Source organism: Lampetra planeri, chromosome 32 (genome assembly GCF_965212315.1).
Source record: "Lampetra planeri chromosome 32, kcLamPlan1.2.h2, whole genome shotgun sequence".
NCBI lineage: Eukaryota > Metazoa > Chordata > Hyperoartia > Petromyzontiformes > Petromyzontidae > Lampetra > Lampetra planeri.
The window spans coordinates 9,644,004-9,661,375 of NC_136138.1; the positions used below are offsets into that span (position 1 = coordinate 9,644,004).

Consider the following 17,372-nt stretch of genomic DNA (forward strand, 5'->3'; position numbering starts at 1 on the left):
GAGTATGAGATTATATTCCGCAATCGTTGATCGACCATTCCTTGAGTTCGTGCTCCTTCGGCAGGACTTCCTGATTCCACAATTTCCAATTAACAGAATAGGTTTAGCAAAACGGTAGATTGTGAATTTAATTTACTCTCGAAATGTGAGACTGCCGTAGTATGCGCGAACATCTGTTTATGAATTGTAAGTTATACGTGTTTACCATTGCATTGTTTTCCCCCAATTGAATTCACCTTGCCCCCCGTGCGCTGGGTTCTGGGTTTATCTGAGGTCTCCGCATAGAAAAAGACACGTTGCCTTAATGGGGATGTCATACGGTTTAGAAATAAGAAATTCACCAACCGGCCTTGTTTGGCAAAAATTACTAACAAACATCGACTATTGTATACACTTGGAATTCCGTCTCCTAAGCAAAGTTTGGGAGATGTCACACTTTAACTTGGAGGTTGATGATTTTACTGCGATGCACAGCTGTTAATTAATGTGTGTTGCGGCCGGATGGCTGGGTAAATCAACCCCCTTGCTGGCAATTGACGAGTGAACTCTTCGGACAGAAAAGGGCGTGCGGCCTCTAAACAAAGGCAGAGTTAACGACGCGTGGAAAAGGTGACTTCTTTGACAAAGGCACAATTGTCACCGTAGGATCCGACCTCTCTTCGTCGTCGTCGTTGCACGGCATGTCACGTGACACCACCATACATACCGTGTTTGTGACGCAATGCAACACTACCTTATTTTTGACCACCAGCTCAAGGGGGGGGGTGGAAAAAAAGCAGCAAGATTGTGGCTATCTTCTTTTAGATAGCAACAGGACAAGTGACGTCATTGTGCACAGGCTACGTTCAAGCCTCATGCCTCGCTAGGACGCAGCGGTACAGTGTTGCCATCATTCCGCAACTTAAATGAAAACCCAGTGGGGGTTTTTGTTTGTTGCGTTCAGTGTGTTGTCCTTCCCCCGCGCCTCCGATTCGCACGGTTGGCTACGTACGGTGCGAAAGAAGTTCAACACGCGTACGTGCCTGATGTGGTGGCAGCATTGGCCTCAGGGCGACAGCCAACACATTTTCTTGGTTCTTTCGGTAAAGTCACGTAGAAGGGAAATAATAAAATAATAAAAATAATACATAATAAAATAATTATCACGACGTTTCGGCCACAACGCAAGCAGCCGTCCTCATGTGAAGAACAGGTCTGTCGGAAAGACAGCGTCTAAATGTCTTTCCGACAGACCTGTTCTTCACCTGAGGACCGCTGCTTGCGTTGTGGCCGAAACGTCGTGAAAATTGTATTTTATAAAGTTTTATTTTTATTATTTTATTATTTCCCTTCTACGTGACTTTACCGAAAGAACCAAGAAGATGAATCCCTGCAGTCACGAAAGCTTTAAATCGAAAAAAGCCAACACATTCTAACGCTTTCTGGTACATGACGAGAAACTCACCGGGCGAGCAGAACGAGAGAGAGAGAAAGAGCCGACTGCAAACAAATCAGAGAGTCACGATGCTGGGGTGGCTGCTGCTGCTACTGCTGATGATGTTTGGGGTGGGTGGTTGGTATACGGAAGGCAGTATCGCCACTCCCACCCGCTGCTCGGTCCAACCCAGCCACGGGTTTTCGCGTGGGATGAAATCTCCTCCATCCAGCACGGCGCCTCGCAAGAGTAGCACTCACACGCCACATCCACACCCACCCAAATGCTCGCCGCCGGCTTCTGCTGCTGCTGGCTGCTGCGTGCTCACTGTGTGGTGACAACGGATTCTTTGCTGCTCAAGTGCTGAGTCCCGTCTTGGCGTATGCTCTTTCAGATGACGGAGGGCCGCCGTTGCCAGATACATCTTCTCGATGACCGAAACCTGGAGCTTCTTGTGCAGGTACTGTGCCCGCGTGTTGTGTGTGCTGTGTTGTGTGTGTGCTGTGCTGTGTTGTGTGCGCTGTGTTGTGTGCGCTGTGTTGTGTGCGGTGTGCTGTGTTGTGTTGTGTGTGCTGTGTTGTGTGTGTTGTGTTGTGTGTGTTGTGTTGTGTGTGCTGTGTTGTGTGTGTTGTGTTGTGTGTGTTGTGTTGTGTGTGTTGTGTTGTGTGTGCTGTGTTGTGTGCGCTGTGTTGTGTGCGCACCGTGGCCGCGTTTGCTTGGGGGTTTTTCTTTTGGATGTTGCGTTGTCTCATTTAAATGCCTTTTTAAAGAGCCAAGCCGCGTGCGCACTGTTGAGTGAGATCAGCTTTCCATCGCTCGCCCGGTGATCGTCTGGCAGCGTGACTCGACCGTGATGGATGGGACAAACAAAAACACGTGCGCCGTCTGCCGCAACCTCTCAACAACATTTGTCTCTTCGCCGAAGTGCGAAGTTTAACTTCTCCCCGAAGTGCGAAGTTTAACTTCGCACCAGAGAGAAAGTCGGCTTGTTTTCAGTAAAAAAAAACGCGTTAACCTATTTTGTTTTACAAGCTTCAAATCTAGAATGAATATTTTTTTCTCCCCGAGCGGAATTACTTTGTCCCCGTACAAACACCGAAAAGCTTCTTCTCACTTTTGAGGTCAGATTTCCATGCTGTTGGCGGCACATATCTCCCGTGCTGAAACGCGAGTGAGGTTCGCATGTGGGAAAATCTGTCGGGCAGACGTTACAACGTGTTCGGCAGGACGGACGGGCAAATGCAACCTCCACGGCACTGCTGCAAACACAGAAACCCACGGCAACCTACGAGAGAGAGAGAGTATCTCCCTGTTGACTTGGACCTGCCAATGCCGAGTGAAGCTGTATAACAATAAAAAAAATATAGTATTCGGTTTGCCGCTGCTGAAGAAGGCTACACAAGTGGCGACATGTGCAGCGTGCGGTGGCGTATGTTAAGTTGTGCGTCGTGTGTGTGCGCGTGTGTGTCGACTACGGTGTGAACGTGACTTGCACCTCCGATGAGCACGGTTGGCGATGTACGGTGCGAAGGAAGTTCAAAGTACAGGACACGATGCCGGCACAATCTTGCCCCAATGAGCGACAATGAATGTGGCCTTCGGAAAAAACGCATCCCATCAGATGTCTGGCATGAGAAGCAGTCTTCTAGATTACTGGCAATAACCTCCAAGACCCAACCTCCCTTAACCCCCCCACCCAGCCCCTACTTCTAAACCCCTCACCCATCATTAACACTGCCTTGTAGAGGGGACAATATATGGGGGGCTGATGTTTTGTGCAACGAGCCTTATTCAGAGCCGCAGAGCAAAAGAGGGCAGTGACTGACGTACAGTTGTGAGTAGCACATTACACCGACGACTTTGAAGCCATTTCATAAGTGAGGAGTTGTGTTTTTAATGAGCTTATGAGAAGTCTTTTTGTTTATGATTACCAAAATATACCCTTGTGTATAAATTGATGTAATTGATGTAACTGCACCATAGCGAGCAAATAACCGCTGAGGTATCCATTGTTTTTCTATACAGACACTGTGTAGTTATACTGTACCGTGTTTAACACCAGAGGAGGATTACTCGTTCAAATCCTCACTAGAAATGTACTTTTAAAGGCTGAGACTGCTGTTCTCACAAATGCACGGTAACAAAAGCAGTCTTGGATACTACGTACGGTCCATAACCCTAAATCCTAACCTTCAATCATAACAGCTGACCCAAAACCCCTAACTCCAACCGCAAATCATAACACCTAACCCTAAACCCTAAATACACCAGCCTCAAATAAAACCTTGCACACAAGCTGAACGTTGCAGAGCATCCCTTCACATTTGATGAAGTGAAAGCAAAAGGAGCGACCGGGGACGGTCTGTGGCTGAATGGGAAATCTGGCGTGTGGATACAAAAAAATAGAAAAATATCTGCGCACATAGCGTCAGAGACTTTTGTTTCCCGATGTCTGTGGGGAAAGTAACGCGGTCACTTTATTTAGCTACCGTCACACTGGTCGCTCCGTGTGGTAATGGGCAGCAGCACACTGTGCTTGCAATCCAGAGGTCGGCTCTTCCATGCCATATCACGGTGTAGTCACGTAGGTAAAAAATGAAATTAAAATTAATTTCATTTTTTACCTACGTGACTTTACCGAAAGAAGTAAGAGTATGAATCCTTGCAGTCACGAAAGCTTCAAATCTAGAATTAATATCACGGTGTGTCAGAAACAATGGAACACGTTTTTCTTTTCAATCCCCGTTCATCTACACTCCGCCCCCTCTCTCTCCCCCTCCCACACCACCTCTGTCCACCCGGCAGTACGAATAGGGTAGAACGCAATTAGTCGATCGGAAGGTTGTATTCGGTGGGGTCAAGTATGGGTACTTCCACCTATTCCAACACGTCTGATCAAGATGGAAGAGTAGACAAAATACCCAGTGTAGATCTCCATCGAATTGAGACCCTCCCGCTAGCGGTGGCAGGAGAAAGCGCTTGCAAGGCTGTGCCTTGACCGCCAAATCCGTCACCATCTATCGCAGGCAACTCTCGCAGAATCCCCACACAGTGGCCATTCGAAGTAAAGTGATGCCCTATGGAATGACCACAGAAGGTATTCCGGGGGGGGGTGGAGGTGGGGGGTATAGGGGAGGAACATCTCCCCACCTCTCCACTGCTGGCCCCCCACTGAGTTGGCGATATGATGCGAGTGACATCGGGAATTCAAAAAAAAACGTGTTGCTCTTCACACCCTCATTCCACAAGAGGCACTGGCAATGAAATACATTGGCGCTAGATCTTGATTCGTCTTGTCACACAGTTGTTTCATGCCAAGGCAGTGTGTCCTACTGGATATTTGAATTACATGTACAATCAAGTATTCACTATATATTACTAAATCAAATGATAGTAATTTACAGCCGTTTTGTCAGTCGACTGCCGGATGAAGGCCTCCCCATACCGTGTCATGGAAGCTGTTTGGCCATACTTGACCACGCTGATCAGTGCAGGAATGGCTCAGGATCGCTTCGGATATCACTCGCCTTGGCCCAAGTCAGGTCGCTGGGTTCAAATCGGAGTGCGCTAATCACTGCATCGCCGCTCCTGCCGGGGGGACATGTATAATTCATGATGACTGTATTTTCAAACTCTCCACGATGGAGGCGGCACACGGACGTGGCTAGGACTCAATCTCTCCGCGGCCACATTCTCACTGCACTCGAACACGTTTTTGCGGCGAGGAAAGTGTCTGCGAATAAATTGTCCTCATGATGAATCGCAATTTCCGATGCACGACCATCCTACGTGCGCGGAGCGAACCGACCACGCATCGCGAAGCGAGCCGTGTTGAGCGGCTGTGCGTTTACCACCGTCGCCTGGATTCGCGTTGCACACGCAGCTGCCGAAATGCACAAATGAATCAAATGTTATCGTCTTTATCGTCAACCCGACCGCTGGATGAAGGTCTGTCTCTGCCGGCGCGGTCTCTCGTGGTTCTGCGGTGGCACGGTCCATCTCGCTGTTCGACGTGAACCGGTGTCATTGGTTTTTGTCGCTCCATCTCTGCGGTGGACGTCCTCAGAATTGGAATCGTTATTTATCCTCGTGAAATCCGATGAGCTGTGAAGCTCTTTGTCACGTCCGCCGGGGCGTGTTTCCCTCCATTGGCTGCCGTTGTGTATTTTTAAGTCAAAACGACGCACGATGATGAAGCCCATCCAATCACATTTACAATCGGGGTCATACTGTGACAACGGCACAAACAGCAAAGCACACAACGACATTAGTGGCTGGGCAGAAGAGACAATGCAATTTTTTTGCCAAATGGCTAGTTTCCTATAACTCGTGTGAATATACGTTCATTTGAAAAAAGGTCGACCATTTCTCGTCATGGCAACTCAGTAAATCGGTAAACATGTATCCTGTCTCTTTACTATGGAGAAGGAACATTGTCCACACAAATGTACCTTTTCTTTTTGCTGTACAGCATTTCTGACGAGTTAATTGTATTCAGTATATGGGGAAGAGTGGTGGCGCATTGGCTAACACACTTTGCTGTGCACCCAGCGAACTGAGATTGATACCCGTCGACGATTAACATCAGCGGCAAGCGATACCTGAGCTGGTCCTGGGACACCCCCCCCCCGAACCCTCCGCCTCCATTGACCAGCATGGCGAAGTATGGTCAAAATAACCCAAACGATTGACAGGGTATGGAGAGAGGCCTTTCAGCAAGCGGTGGAATTACAAAGGGCTACACGTGCCACATTTTGAAGTATATATATCTGTTGGTAAGGCAGCGCGGGGTTTGAATACTTGATCGGACGAGAAACCCGGGAATCCCACGTTGGACCGGCTGTGTTTTTCTTTTTTTACTTGCAGAAGGTTCCTGTTTATCGAAAAAAAAATAACCGACAGGACGTGACTGTTGTTTCCACGGAATGCCCGGTGTCCCGTGCACGTGCTGGATCAACCCAGAATTCGCAAAGGACTCGAGGCAGATGTGCCATGTGGATGTTACACGGTTTGGATTGAAAACTGTAAAGCAAATTCGCTGGTTTTTAATATCAAACGGAAACTGGGGGGTTTTTTTCCTCTTTTGCTGCACGCTTGGACTGGAAATTAAAAGCTGGAGACGACAACCTTTTTGGGCGATGCCTATCGAAAAGCGTGGCACGGAAGTGGAACAAAAACTTGAGTCTTAACTTGCGTCTGCCCTAATGTGTATCAGATATTTAACAAACGGTTTATCCTTTCAATGTGAAGCAGCTGTCCACGGAGTTTTCAACTTTACTTGGGGGTGTAACGATCCAACACTGATGATTTGTCGCGATACAATTCAAGAATCGATTTGTTCATCATTATGGGAAATGTCGAGGCCCTCTCACTGGCTGCTGTGGTTGCCTTCACCCATTATAGACAACAACAACAACGAGATACTAATCTTATACATCGATTCTTACACCCCGAAATTTGACTGTGTTGCACTGCAATACAATTTATTTTCCAAAAAGCTTCGAAATGTGACCGCATCTCCAGCCACCGTATAAACACTGTCACATGCAAGTGTAGGGACGCAGCAACTGGTACAGGAGTACTCCTCTTATCCGCGACCCTATTATCCGGGACTCCTATTGTCCAGGAGAGCTGTTGGGGGATCTGAAAAAAAGTGGAGGGAATATGCGGATAAGCTCACAGATAACAGGATACGCAATGTGCGTCACCCACATCACCGTGAACAAGGGGAGCAGTGCAATTCTAATGGCGTATCGCCCCTGAATTTCATCAGACCGTTTCTTTCCTTGCCTGCTATCCCTCTGGGATTGACCAACAACCCCTGGGTGTACACAGCTGAGAGCAGAGTGTTTGCTTCTTTGCTTTGCTCAAGTATGGCACGCCGCAATGTGTCCCAATTCTTGTCTAAATCTGGAGAACAACTGTGGGAGCACAACGGACATGTGAACAACAGGTGCGCCGTTCTCCCCGCAGCCTTCATTACCCTCGATCACGTTAAGCGATCGCAACTTCAAATGTCGTTCTCATCCTCCTAACCTTAACAATGTGCGAGTGGTGGCGGTACGGTTAGCACATGGCGCTAGGAACCAGCGGTGACCTGAATTGGATTTCCTGGCCACGGATAATATCGTTGGCGATTACTTGAACCAGTTCTGGCCTCTTCGCTCTCCCCCCTCTTCAAAATCCATATAATTTTTGTCAAACAATCGCATTGACTGTCATGGCATGGTGGGCCTTCCACATTACACTCAATTAGACATTTAATAAATTAGACATAAGATTTTTCTCCGGGCCCTCCGCGTTTTTCCTTCCACATTTAGAATCATGCATTTAGAGTTTTTGGCTGCTATAAATGTCCACGTGATGATGATGATGATAAGCTGCTTCGTTGAGCTATCATTTGTGGCCAGGTCGCTTCTGAAAAAGAGCTATATAGCTCAGTGGGCCTTACCTGGTAAAATACAAACAGTTTCATTTACTTTACATGTATCGTATCGACAGCACGGCATGTTTTATACAGCATGGTAAGAAAAATTAGTGGGAGAATACGGTACTAAATAAAGAGAAAGGTGGAGCCCTGCAATGTCTCGATGGTGCAGAAAAAGCAATGAAGAATCCGTTCATATACTCGGCATTGAGTGATGAAACATAGATGAAAGACATCTCAAAATTAGGCGTTAATATATTTGTGCACAGATATGGGAAATGCTATTGACTTAGAGTAATGAAGTTAATGGCTCTGTGTTCATGCTTGCATATCGTAGTTAGTTTTTGCGAAAAACTAAATATGTTAAATTAACTCAAGCTGGAATGACTTGTCATGCTTCCATAAACATACATCGACTTTCTGAAAAAATCTTTAAGAGTGACATGGGCACAGAAGAATGCAAGGACGTGTAGCTGATATTGAGCTCAAAGCCACAATTATGTTCGTGCACAACAAAAACCTGTTTGGAATCGATCCATATATGAATTCAAATGAGGATTTTTTTTTTTAGCTGGGCGGTGTTGGCCCATGCGTGTAATCCGGCACTGGGGAGGGCACGGGTTGGTGAATTGCGCAAATGTCGTGAAACTCTCTTCCCGTGGGCGTCGGAACAATGCAGTACAGTAAACCAAATGTGGACTCGACCTGTTATGTCTGTATGGGATCGTGTTTCCCCCTACAACGCGTGGGGTTTTTTCCAGGTGCTCTGTCTTTCTCCCACATGTAAGCACTCATGAATTGACCGAAAACACCTTAACACATAGAGGACCGCAAAGCTTCGGCTATTGTTGTCGCCGGCTCACCGCGTGGCTGCTGCTGCCTTCCCTGCTCTTCTGTGATTCCTCCGTGCGCCTTCGAATCGCTCGCTGTCTCTCTCTCTTCGAGAGCGAGCGAATAACTGAGCGGCTCGTTATAAAGTTGAAATTAATATTATCAGACATCAACTGAACAAAGGTCAGCACGGCAATTCTGCTATACATTCCTAACGCATCGCTGCTCCATCAACTCTTACTTCACAGTGCGTTCGCGTCGCCGGTAGGAAATATTGATGGCTGTATTTTTAAATCCATTCGTCAATTTATGAAATGTTTGAGTTACCAGATTATGTTGAGTCGACCTGGATAACAACAACAACAATATATTACAGCCATTCTCAAATTACCTAAGGCTTGAACGCTTTCCCACGCCATGTCGAAATAGGATTTTTTTTTACATACTTTCACCACACCTCAGTGTGGGTTGTTAAAGTTGGGAGGTGAAGGGGAGGAAATATTCTGATGTTACTTGCCACTGATGAGTTAAACTGGATTATCTGTTGCAAGTGAATATGTGAGCAGTGTCACGTGTCTTTGTTGGTTATTGACAAGAAATACAGGTAACCGCTGTTGGAAAACTGAACTTGTTCGTGAAGAGCAACAAAACATTTACGCGTAGAGAATAAGATTTCGACCCTGTGTATATCACCTGCAGTAAGATGTGGATCATAAATACGGACATTGATGAAAATATTATAAAATCCGAACAGGTTGCAACGAAAAATGGAGAGGCGCATGCTTGCAATTACATTTAGAGACAGAAAGACAGAGATCGGAGATGAAACGCTGCAAGTTAGAGATATCACGGTTAAGAAGAGCGCTGTATACGAGAGCTTGGGCAGGACGCGTCACAAGAATAAGGCAGCGATCGGAGGTCACGTGGCAGCCAAAGGGGGCAACGCACCCGAGAAGATGCCAGTCGATGAGATGGGTCGATTAGATCAGCTCTGGCGCAGGAGCCAGATGGATCGTTCACATCGCAGGACCAGGAGAGATGGAGTGATGGCAACGGCTTTGGAGGGGCCGGTGCATTCAGCAGTAGATTAATCATAGCTGCTGGCAGTGATGCATTGGTGGGGGACTCATGCATCATTTGACTATTAATATTGATTCTTATGATCACGATACATTAATCGAGTCACGTATGTAAGAATCTTCTTTTCCTGTTGTATGTAATGGGTTCATACGATTCCCTTACAGCCACTAGAGGTCACTGATTTTGTTTTGTATCATTGTGACCCTGAATTGCAGAAATGTATAGTCGCAGCGTGGAGTCTGATTAAATCATTACACTCTTATGATAACTTAATCCGGTACCCTACAAAATTATAAGTATGGAATACTGCTATGCTATATAACCTCTTAGCACATGAAGGTTCTGGAGCTGTGAAATATCAACCAGAATCCTGTAACGTGAATTGGCAGGCATCACCAGGGAATGTGTTTGATCAATTTTTTTGTTACAGCCCGTTTGTGACTTTTGGACATGTCAAAGTACTCCGCCCTAATTTTCATTCTAGCCTCGGCATGTCTCGACATCAAAGCGCAGTGAGTTGTTCTCCGCTGCCAAAGGAAACGTCAATTTAGCGTGTTCCAACTACAAACGCGAGCAATGCAGCCTACACAACAACACGGAGGTATCATTAAACAGGCCAACAAGGTATGAGCCGCACACACATCGAACGTACTTTCTTGTAAATGTCGTGAGAGAGCTCAACACACACACACACGGCACTGTACCACGCTTTTCTCACACGTCATAAAGTTGTAAAGAGAACAGAACTTTGAGCTTTTAGCCCCTTGAGCGATCAGCGTCTGTGCGTGGAGCCATGTGGCAAGTTGTATATGCCTTTGCCAATTGTGAAACCGCCAAATGTGCCAGGCCACTCGATGAAAGCAGCAATCTGGTCAGACGGGTTGCTTCCTGGCCTCCCGTGTACAATCACACGTGACGCCGGCTGCAGGTAAACTTGCAACGACAACACAAAAATAATGACGATTAAATATCTCTTCCTTTTGACAGCCTCGCTGGGCCTGCCACAGAGCAGTGAAGGTGTACTGGTGGGGTTATTGACAATTCTTTGGCCCTGCGAGAGAGACACAGTTTAGTGGCCTAGTTCAGTTCCATTTGTGAACTCTTCTGAATTGCTTATGCATTCATGTACGTGCCTTGTGAACTCCTCTACTGTATAAGGTATTCTGCTTTAAATTAACGTAGTCAAGTTCTCTCCCCCAGGGCAGGTCCCATGGCATAAGTTTTCTTCGCACCCTCCCTACCCATCGTCGTTCACATCTTCACCTTGCAATGCCACGGTCCTAACTCGGGTTATTGAGCCTCAACGCGTGGAGACGTTTGACCCGATGCTGATGTAGCCAATTTTAACATTATTCATATTATGCGGCAGTCAGACAAAAAGTGTTCCGTAAAATACATAACATGTGACACACCCATCCAAGATTGTGAATGTATATTACATAAAAATATACTTCACCGACACACCGGTCGCAGTGTGTCGGTGAAGAGGGAACCTGGGTACCGGTTCGGATATAAATCGCTACTGACGGCTAGCCGTGGTCGGGAATCATTCCACCTTGAAAAGTAGTACCGTGTATATATATCGTGAATGATACCTATACCGCTAGACTCTGTTTGTATACTGCCTTATAACATCTGAAGGTTTTTTGTTTGCAGAACGAAAGTATTCGCTGAGCGCAAAGCAAAGACAGGCTTCGTCCAGAAGTTGATGCTTTGATAAAGGGGCCAACATTTGCTCAGCATATATTTAGGAATTATGATGTACGGTACTGTACAACAGGTATAACAGGTAACGGGCAAAGCGACGCGTTCAAAGTACCCGATTCGGCCACGCTCGTTGACCTTTTGTGCAAAAGCGCAGCGACATAACGACAACTCCTGCGACCCGCAGCCACGTCGTGTGCGTTGGACGGCTTGCGTTCATGGGGGATTGCAGTGTGGGTTGCAAAGCAGGAATGACCTATATGCATCCTGCCCAATAAATACATCAATAAATGCATTCGGCTTTCCTTCTTGGCAGTCATAGCATCGGCGGAGGTGTGAAATCCGGATTTTTACTCAGATGATGATGATGATTCTAGATTTGAAGCTTTTGTGACTGCAAGGATTCATTTTCTTAGGTTTTTTCGGTAAAGTCACGTAGGTAAAACATTTAAATTAATAAAAGTAAAATAAAAAATAAAATAAAAATCACGACGTTTCGGAGGCAACACAAGCTTCCGTCTTCCGGTGGAACAGTCCCAGCACGATAACTGTATCTTCAGGTGGAACAGTCACAGCACGATAGCTGTATCGATACAGCTATCGTGCTGTGACGGTTCCACCTGAAGACGGAGGCTTGTGTTGCCTCCGAAACGTCGTGATTTTTATTTTATTTTTATTTTACTTTTATTAATTTTAATTTTTTACTTACGTGACTTTACCGAAAAAACCTAAGAAGATGATGATGATGATTAATGTGGACTTACGTAATAGAAGTCATGCAGCCATGCAGCATGACTTGATCTGATTTCTGGAGTTAATCTGCGTCATCCCTGTGGACTCCGCTTGGGAGTGGAGGTCACAAGGAAACAAAATTTAGCTGCAGAATGCAATAACAATGTCCCTTACAGTGTTTACCCAGGAAAGCCTCACTGGGTCTCAAGGCTTTAATCAGGAGGGACTTACATTGGGATATTCTGTCAATTCCATCAATCAAATAATTATTTGGAAGACGGGGAAAAAAAGCAGAGTGCACAGAGAAAGCTCATGAAAAATGTATTTCCTGTCCTGCCATCTAAGCCTAGAACACACTGCACATTACCAGCAGTTTCCAGCCAATCTCTCACCCAGTCTCAACCCTGCTTAACTTCTGAGATCGTGTGCGATCAGGCTGACTAATCGTGGCGTTGGTCTGCACGGTGAGGTGGAAGGCGTGTGTACTCTGAGCCAAGGCTCATTCTACATTTCTTAGAAGCACCAGGATCTAAGATCTGAGTCTTTTCACAAACGAACAAACAAGTCCCACCGCAATATTTTCCAAGGGCCTGGCATGCTCTCCAAGAACGTACCAGGCTGGCGTTGTCTAAGTGTAGTGGGTTCAACTCAGTCGCAGTTGAAGGACCTGGGTCCCAATCACGTGACCCCCCCTTGCCCCCTCTTGGGTGCCCTCTTTCAACTTAACCGGTCACGTGTCCTCCCGGGTCAACTAGAGTGCCATGGCCTCACAAGACCTTCCCCTTCGGTCGGCACCCACACACCGTGTCCTGTATGCCGGCAATGGGCTTACAGCATGATGCCATCCATCGCTATTACTCAACGCATACCGTGCCCCTATAGGGCTGGTACTACACCCACAGCATGGTGACATCCAGCGATGTCACTACATGAGTACAAAGGTGTTGAGCCCTAATTGATCGGTTGAAATCCCACAGGTGGGGAGGAAAATCTATAGCCCTTTCCAAATTTTGTCCTACCTGTATAAATCACAAGTCTTTTTCTGTATCTGATTTTCTTCTCTGTGGAGGGTTGGGTTTTTCATTAAAGGCTGCATCCTCATAAACATGTTAAAGCATGGCCACGTCAACATATTTATCAAGTGAACCACATTTCAAAACAGAGTAAGACATTACAGGCCTCCCCGTCCTGTGGTTGGTCATGGAGATTATTCGGAAATATTTCGCCGCACCGGCCGATGTGGTTTTGTGAAAGGGGTGGCCGAGGACTGGTTAGGATATCACTATACTACTGATACTACTAGCCATGGGTGGGAATCTAACTCAGGTCGCCGGGTCTGTAGCGCAGGGTGCTAACCACTGCACCGCTGCTCCACCTCCTGTTTTTTTTATTGTAATGGACAAAACACTTATCCCATATGGAGAAACATGGCTGACAATCATCGTGAATGTCAAGAGTCTTTGTGTGCTTAAATGAGTGCCTCACACAAAGGGTATCTTGTGAATATTATTAAACAATCACGCGGCACATTGTGCACGCAATTAGTCATTGTGTGGTGTAGCTGCATGTGTGAGCGTTGCTTTACGTGCAAATTACAAAACGCTCCAGTCGTGCGTGCTTGACCTTGCTTCAATTGAAGTTGGTGTTCGATTTAATGCGTTCATGTCATGCCGAGGACGAATGGATCTGCTGCATAGGCAATTATTGCATAAAAACATTTGTTAAGCAGCAATGCATTGTTTTATTTGCCCACAATACATTTGGATAATTTCGGTGTTCTTACATCACGAAAATTTTATTGGAAAAGGCCTATATTTAGTACTACAATGAGCCAACAATGTCTGTGTGACCCGCACGTGACGTCACTCCACGTCGGCCAGTCCGCCTAATTAATACTCATGAACAGGTGACGTCCTCCACATCGAACAGCCCCTCTCATTAATAATCATTATAAGGTGACGTCTTCCAAATGGACACCCCCATTAATAATAATTAGCGTGTGACGTCACTCCACATGGGGGGGCGAGGTGCCTCCTCCCCCCTCCTCAGCGTCAACTTACAACCCTCACTACAAAGGCACAACCCTCACGTCACGCGAACTCCGTAACGCTGTTGAGACATCAAAGTAAAAAGGACGTCTTGATGAACAAGGGATTATAACCTTTACATGAAATAGGTCTGTGTCAACGCGGCCTTACAAATTGCACACGAATTGATGCAAAGAATATCACGTCGCGTTCTGCTTTTCGCTTGCAAGCTTCAGATTTACTGAAATACACCCGTCCTTGGACGGACAAAAGGCTAGTTATGATCTCCTTTTCTTAATTCATTGTCAGTGACTCGCTTACATTTCTTGTACTTTGCAATCCAATCGGCTTTTTTTATTGTTGTAACTTTCTGACCCCGTCCCCACTATACATCTGTGACACACACAAAAAAGAGATTTATAGCTCTTGGGATTCCTCCAGTCTCGATACAGATTCTGATTCCGATCGATTCTTTCTCTCTGCTAAGTTTCTCACCAGGGTTGTTTGGCCATACTTTACCGTGCTGGGTCAGTATGGATTGGTGAAAGAGGGGGAACCCCACACAACCGGTTCAGATATCATCCGCCGCTGGCATCAGCCCTCGACTGGACATCTGTGAAAAAGAGCTTTAACGCTCATCGGATTCCTCCAGTATATATAAAAATAAATATTCTGACTGGCAATCAACCTCGGGTCGCCGGGCTCGGAGCGCAATTCTCTGACCACTGTTGCCGCCGCTCTCTTCCCTCGTGAACGAAGGCATGTCCACATCAAGCCGGTGTGAACTCTTTCTGAACTCTCCACGCCAGCATATCCAAATGGTTAAACAAAGATGAGAGTGGGCGTGGGGCAGAGCGGAGGAAGTGTTGGCGGCCGTGATTGTCCATAGGGCTCTCATGTGCGGCGTGCACAACCACGTGCGTTCAAGACAAAGTTGCATTAGGCTCCGGCAGGATGTTGCAGACTACGAGTCGGGCACTCTGCTTAACTACATTAAAGTGCACATCCCGTGGATTTTATAGACATTGGTGAGCCATTGAGGAACACCATGGGGCCAATGCAGTTTGTGCATGGCTTCAAATATACATGAGTAATTGCCAGAAGAGGGCCTTGAAAACAGCTGCCACCGTGGATAGATGATATTATTGTTACAGTATTATTGAGTACACAGATGTGTATGGGATGTTTTTTTTCCTGGAAATGAAGATAACTGGAAAATCGTAATTAAAATTAATGACTTTATAATATGTCTGCTGTTGAAATCGTCGAGTTTGAATTGCAATTTAACACAACTGCTGATTTTGTTTGGATGGGACAACTCACACACCCATCGTATTTATTACACATTAGAGTTACAAGCTCCAGGATGAACTTCAGAAACCTCTCTTTATCATTCTCATAATCAGCAGCAGCAGTAGCAGAGCCATGATCAATCCACTGCTGGATGAAGGCCTCCCCAAGCCGTCGCCAATCCTATTTGCAATGCAACAATTCGAAATCACTAATCCACGCTGTTATAGGGAGAGGGAATGTGCTATTGCCAGATACGTTAAGCTGCCTGTATAGACACACACATAAATAACTTTATATTCTTGGTTCTTTCGGTAAAGTCACGTAGAAGGCAAATAATAAAATAATATAAATATAAAACAAGAAAAATTCTCACGACGTTTCGACTGCAACACAAGCAATCATTATCAGGTGTGAAATCCAAGGCAAGAACATTTTTAGTTTTATATTTATTTTTTTCCCTTCTACGTGACTTTACCGAAAGAACCAAGAATATGAATCCTTGCAGTCACGAAAGCTTTAAATAAAAAAAAAATACTTTGTTCATTCCCCATGAATAAACGCAGGTTGATATTTGTTCTGCTTCCTCTGCAGCCCCGATGTAGAACGGTTGGCTACGTACGGTGCGACAGAAAGGTCAACATAGGTACAGTTAAATGCGGATAGTAGGATATTTATTCCACCACTAATGGGTTATTCCGCTTCTCGGGACAATCAGCTTGTGTTCAGGTGCTGGGTGGATTAATACATCGCAGGATTGCAATAGATAGCGACAGCTTTTTAGGGCTCCTTCATTAATGGATAGATCATATCCGATTATGAAGATGATGATGATGATGATAACCATGATCATGCGAGCAATATGAAGAATGGATGTGTGGTTAATCCGAAGATCCTCGGATCGATTCGGATAATAATGGACAACCTCTGGTCAAAAAAACCTGAGCTTGGCGGTGGAAAAATTAACGTTGGCGTGTAATCCCGGTCGGCCTGGCGTGCTGTCATATTGAAGAAAGTTGACTGTGGGTCCAGAGTGTTGACCGTGAGTCGAACACTCGCTGCTCCGAGCCCATGTCTCTGGCCTTGGTAATTCTTCTGCCAGATCATTTGTTAACCTGTCCGTGGTGGGTTCATCAACCTTGGCGCTCTGCACACCCCCCTCCTGCTTCGCCGAGTCACTTCAATCAAGTGATGAACGCAATCGGCATGCTGTCTTTCGGCGCAATCAAAAAATCAACAACAACCGCTGTAATTCGTTCGCAACAAAATCGCCTTTGTAAACTGGACAGATGTATAACGCCGCCACAATATTCGCGCGAGGTAATGTTTTTTGGCGATTGCTATCGTCTCGTCAATTTTTTTCAAGCAAAGGAGAAAGTCCGGTTACCCAGAATATCTTTCTATGAATTGTTCAATTATAAAGCAGTTTGTGCTCATGGCAACGTGTACTTCTGCATCACTGCTAACGCAGTCCCCAAAATGTCATATTCACCTGATATTTCATGCGTAACTGTATATGATATATACATATAGAGCCATAATAATAGGGTTTTCCCCCTTTTTTCTGGCAACAAAACTGAATACCTTTTTACAAGGATTCATGTCTGCATTAACCACAATACTTGCAGTCAAAATCTAAACAAAAACATACTATAATAATATATGCATTGATATATGTCTTTGAGCTGTACGCCTTTTGGCGTCCTCTGGTCGAGCACCAATTGGGTCGAGGCTCAATAGAAAGCCGTCCCTTGGTGTGGACCAATCAGTTTCAAGGACAATGCATATATTATCATAGTGTGTTTTTTGTTTGCATTTTGACTGCAAGTATTGTGGTTAATGCACACATGAATCCTTGTAAAAAGGT

At 45.7% G+C, this 17,372-nt stretch overlaps 1 protein-coding gene across 3 annotated transcripts in view; it reads left to right on the forward strand.

Annotated features, from left to right (window-relative positions):
- The window catches only part of LOC144729428 (FERM domain-containing protein 4A-like), a 232,428-nt gene that overhangs the window by 90,140 nt on the left and 124,916 nt on the right, over positions 1–17,372 (forward strand). For 2 of the 3 annotated variants that reach the window (XM_078609705.1, XM_078609706.1), the window contains exon 2: positions 1,809–1,874. In XM_078609705.1, the coding sequence (XP_078465831.1) occupies positions 1,809–1,874 (66 nt within the window). Of the gene's footprint in view, positions 1–1,566; positions 1,664–1,808; positions 1,875–17,372 lie in introns of those variants that run through there. The other variant, XM_078609707.1, reaches the window with a different exon arrangement.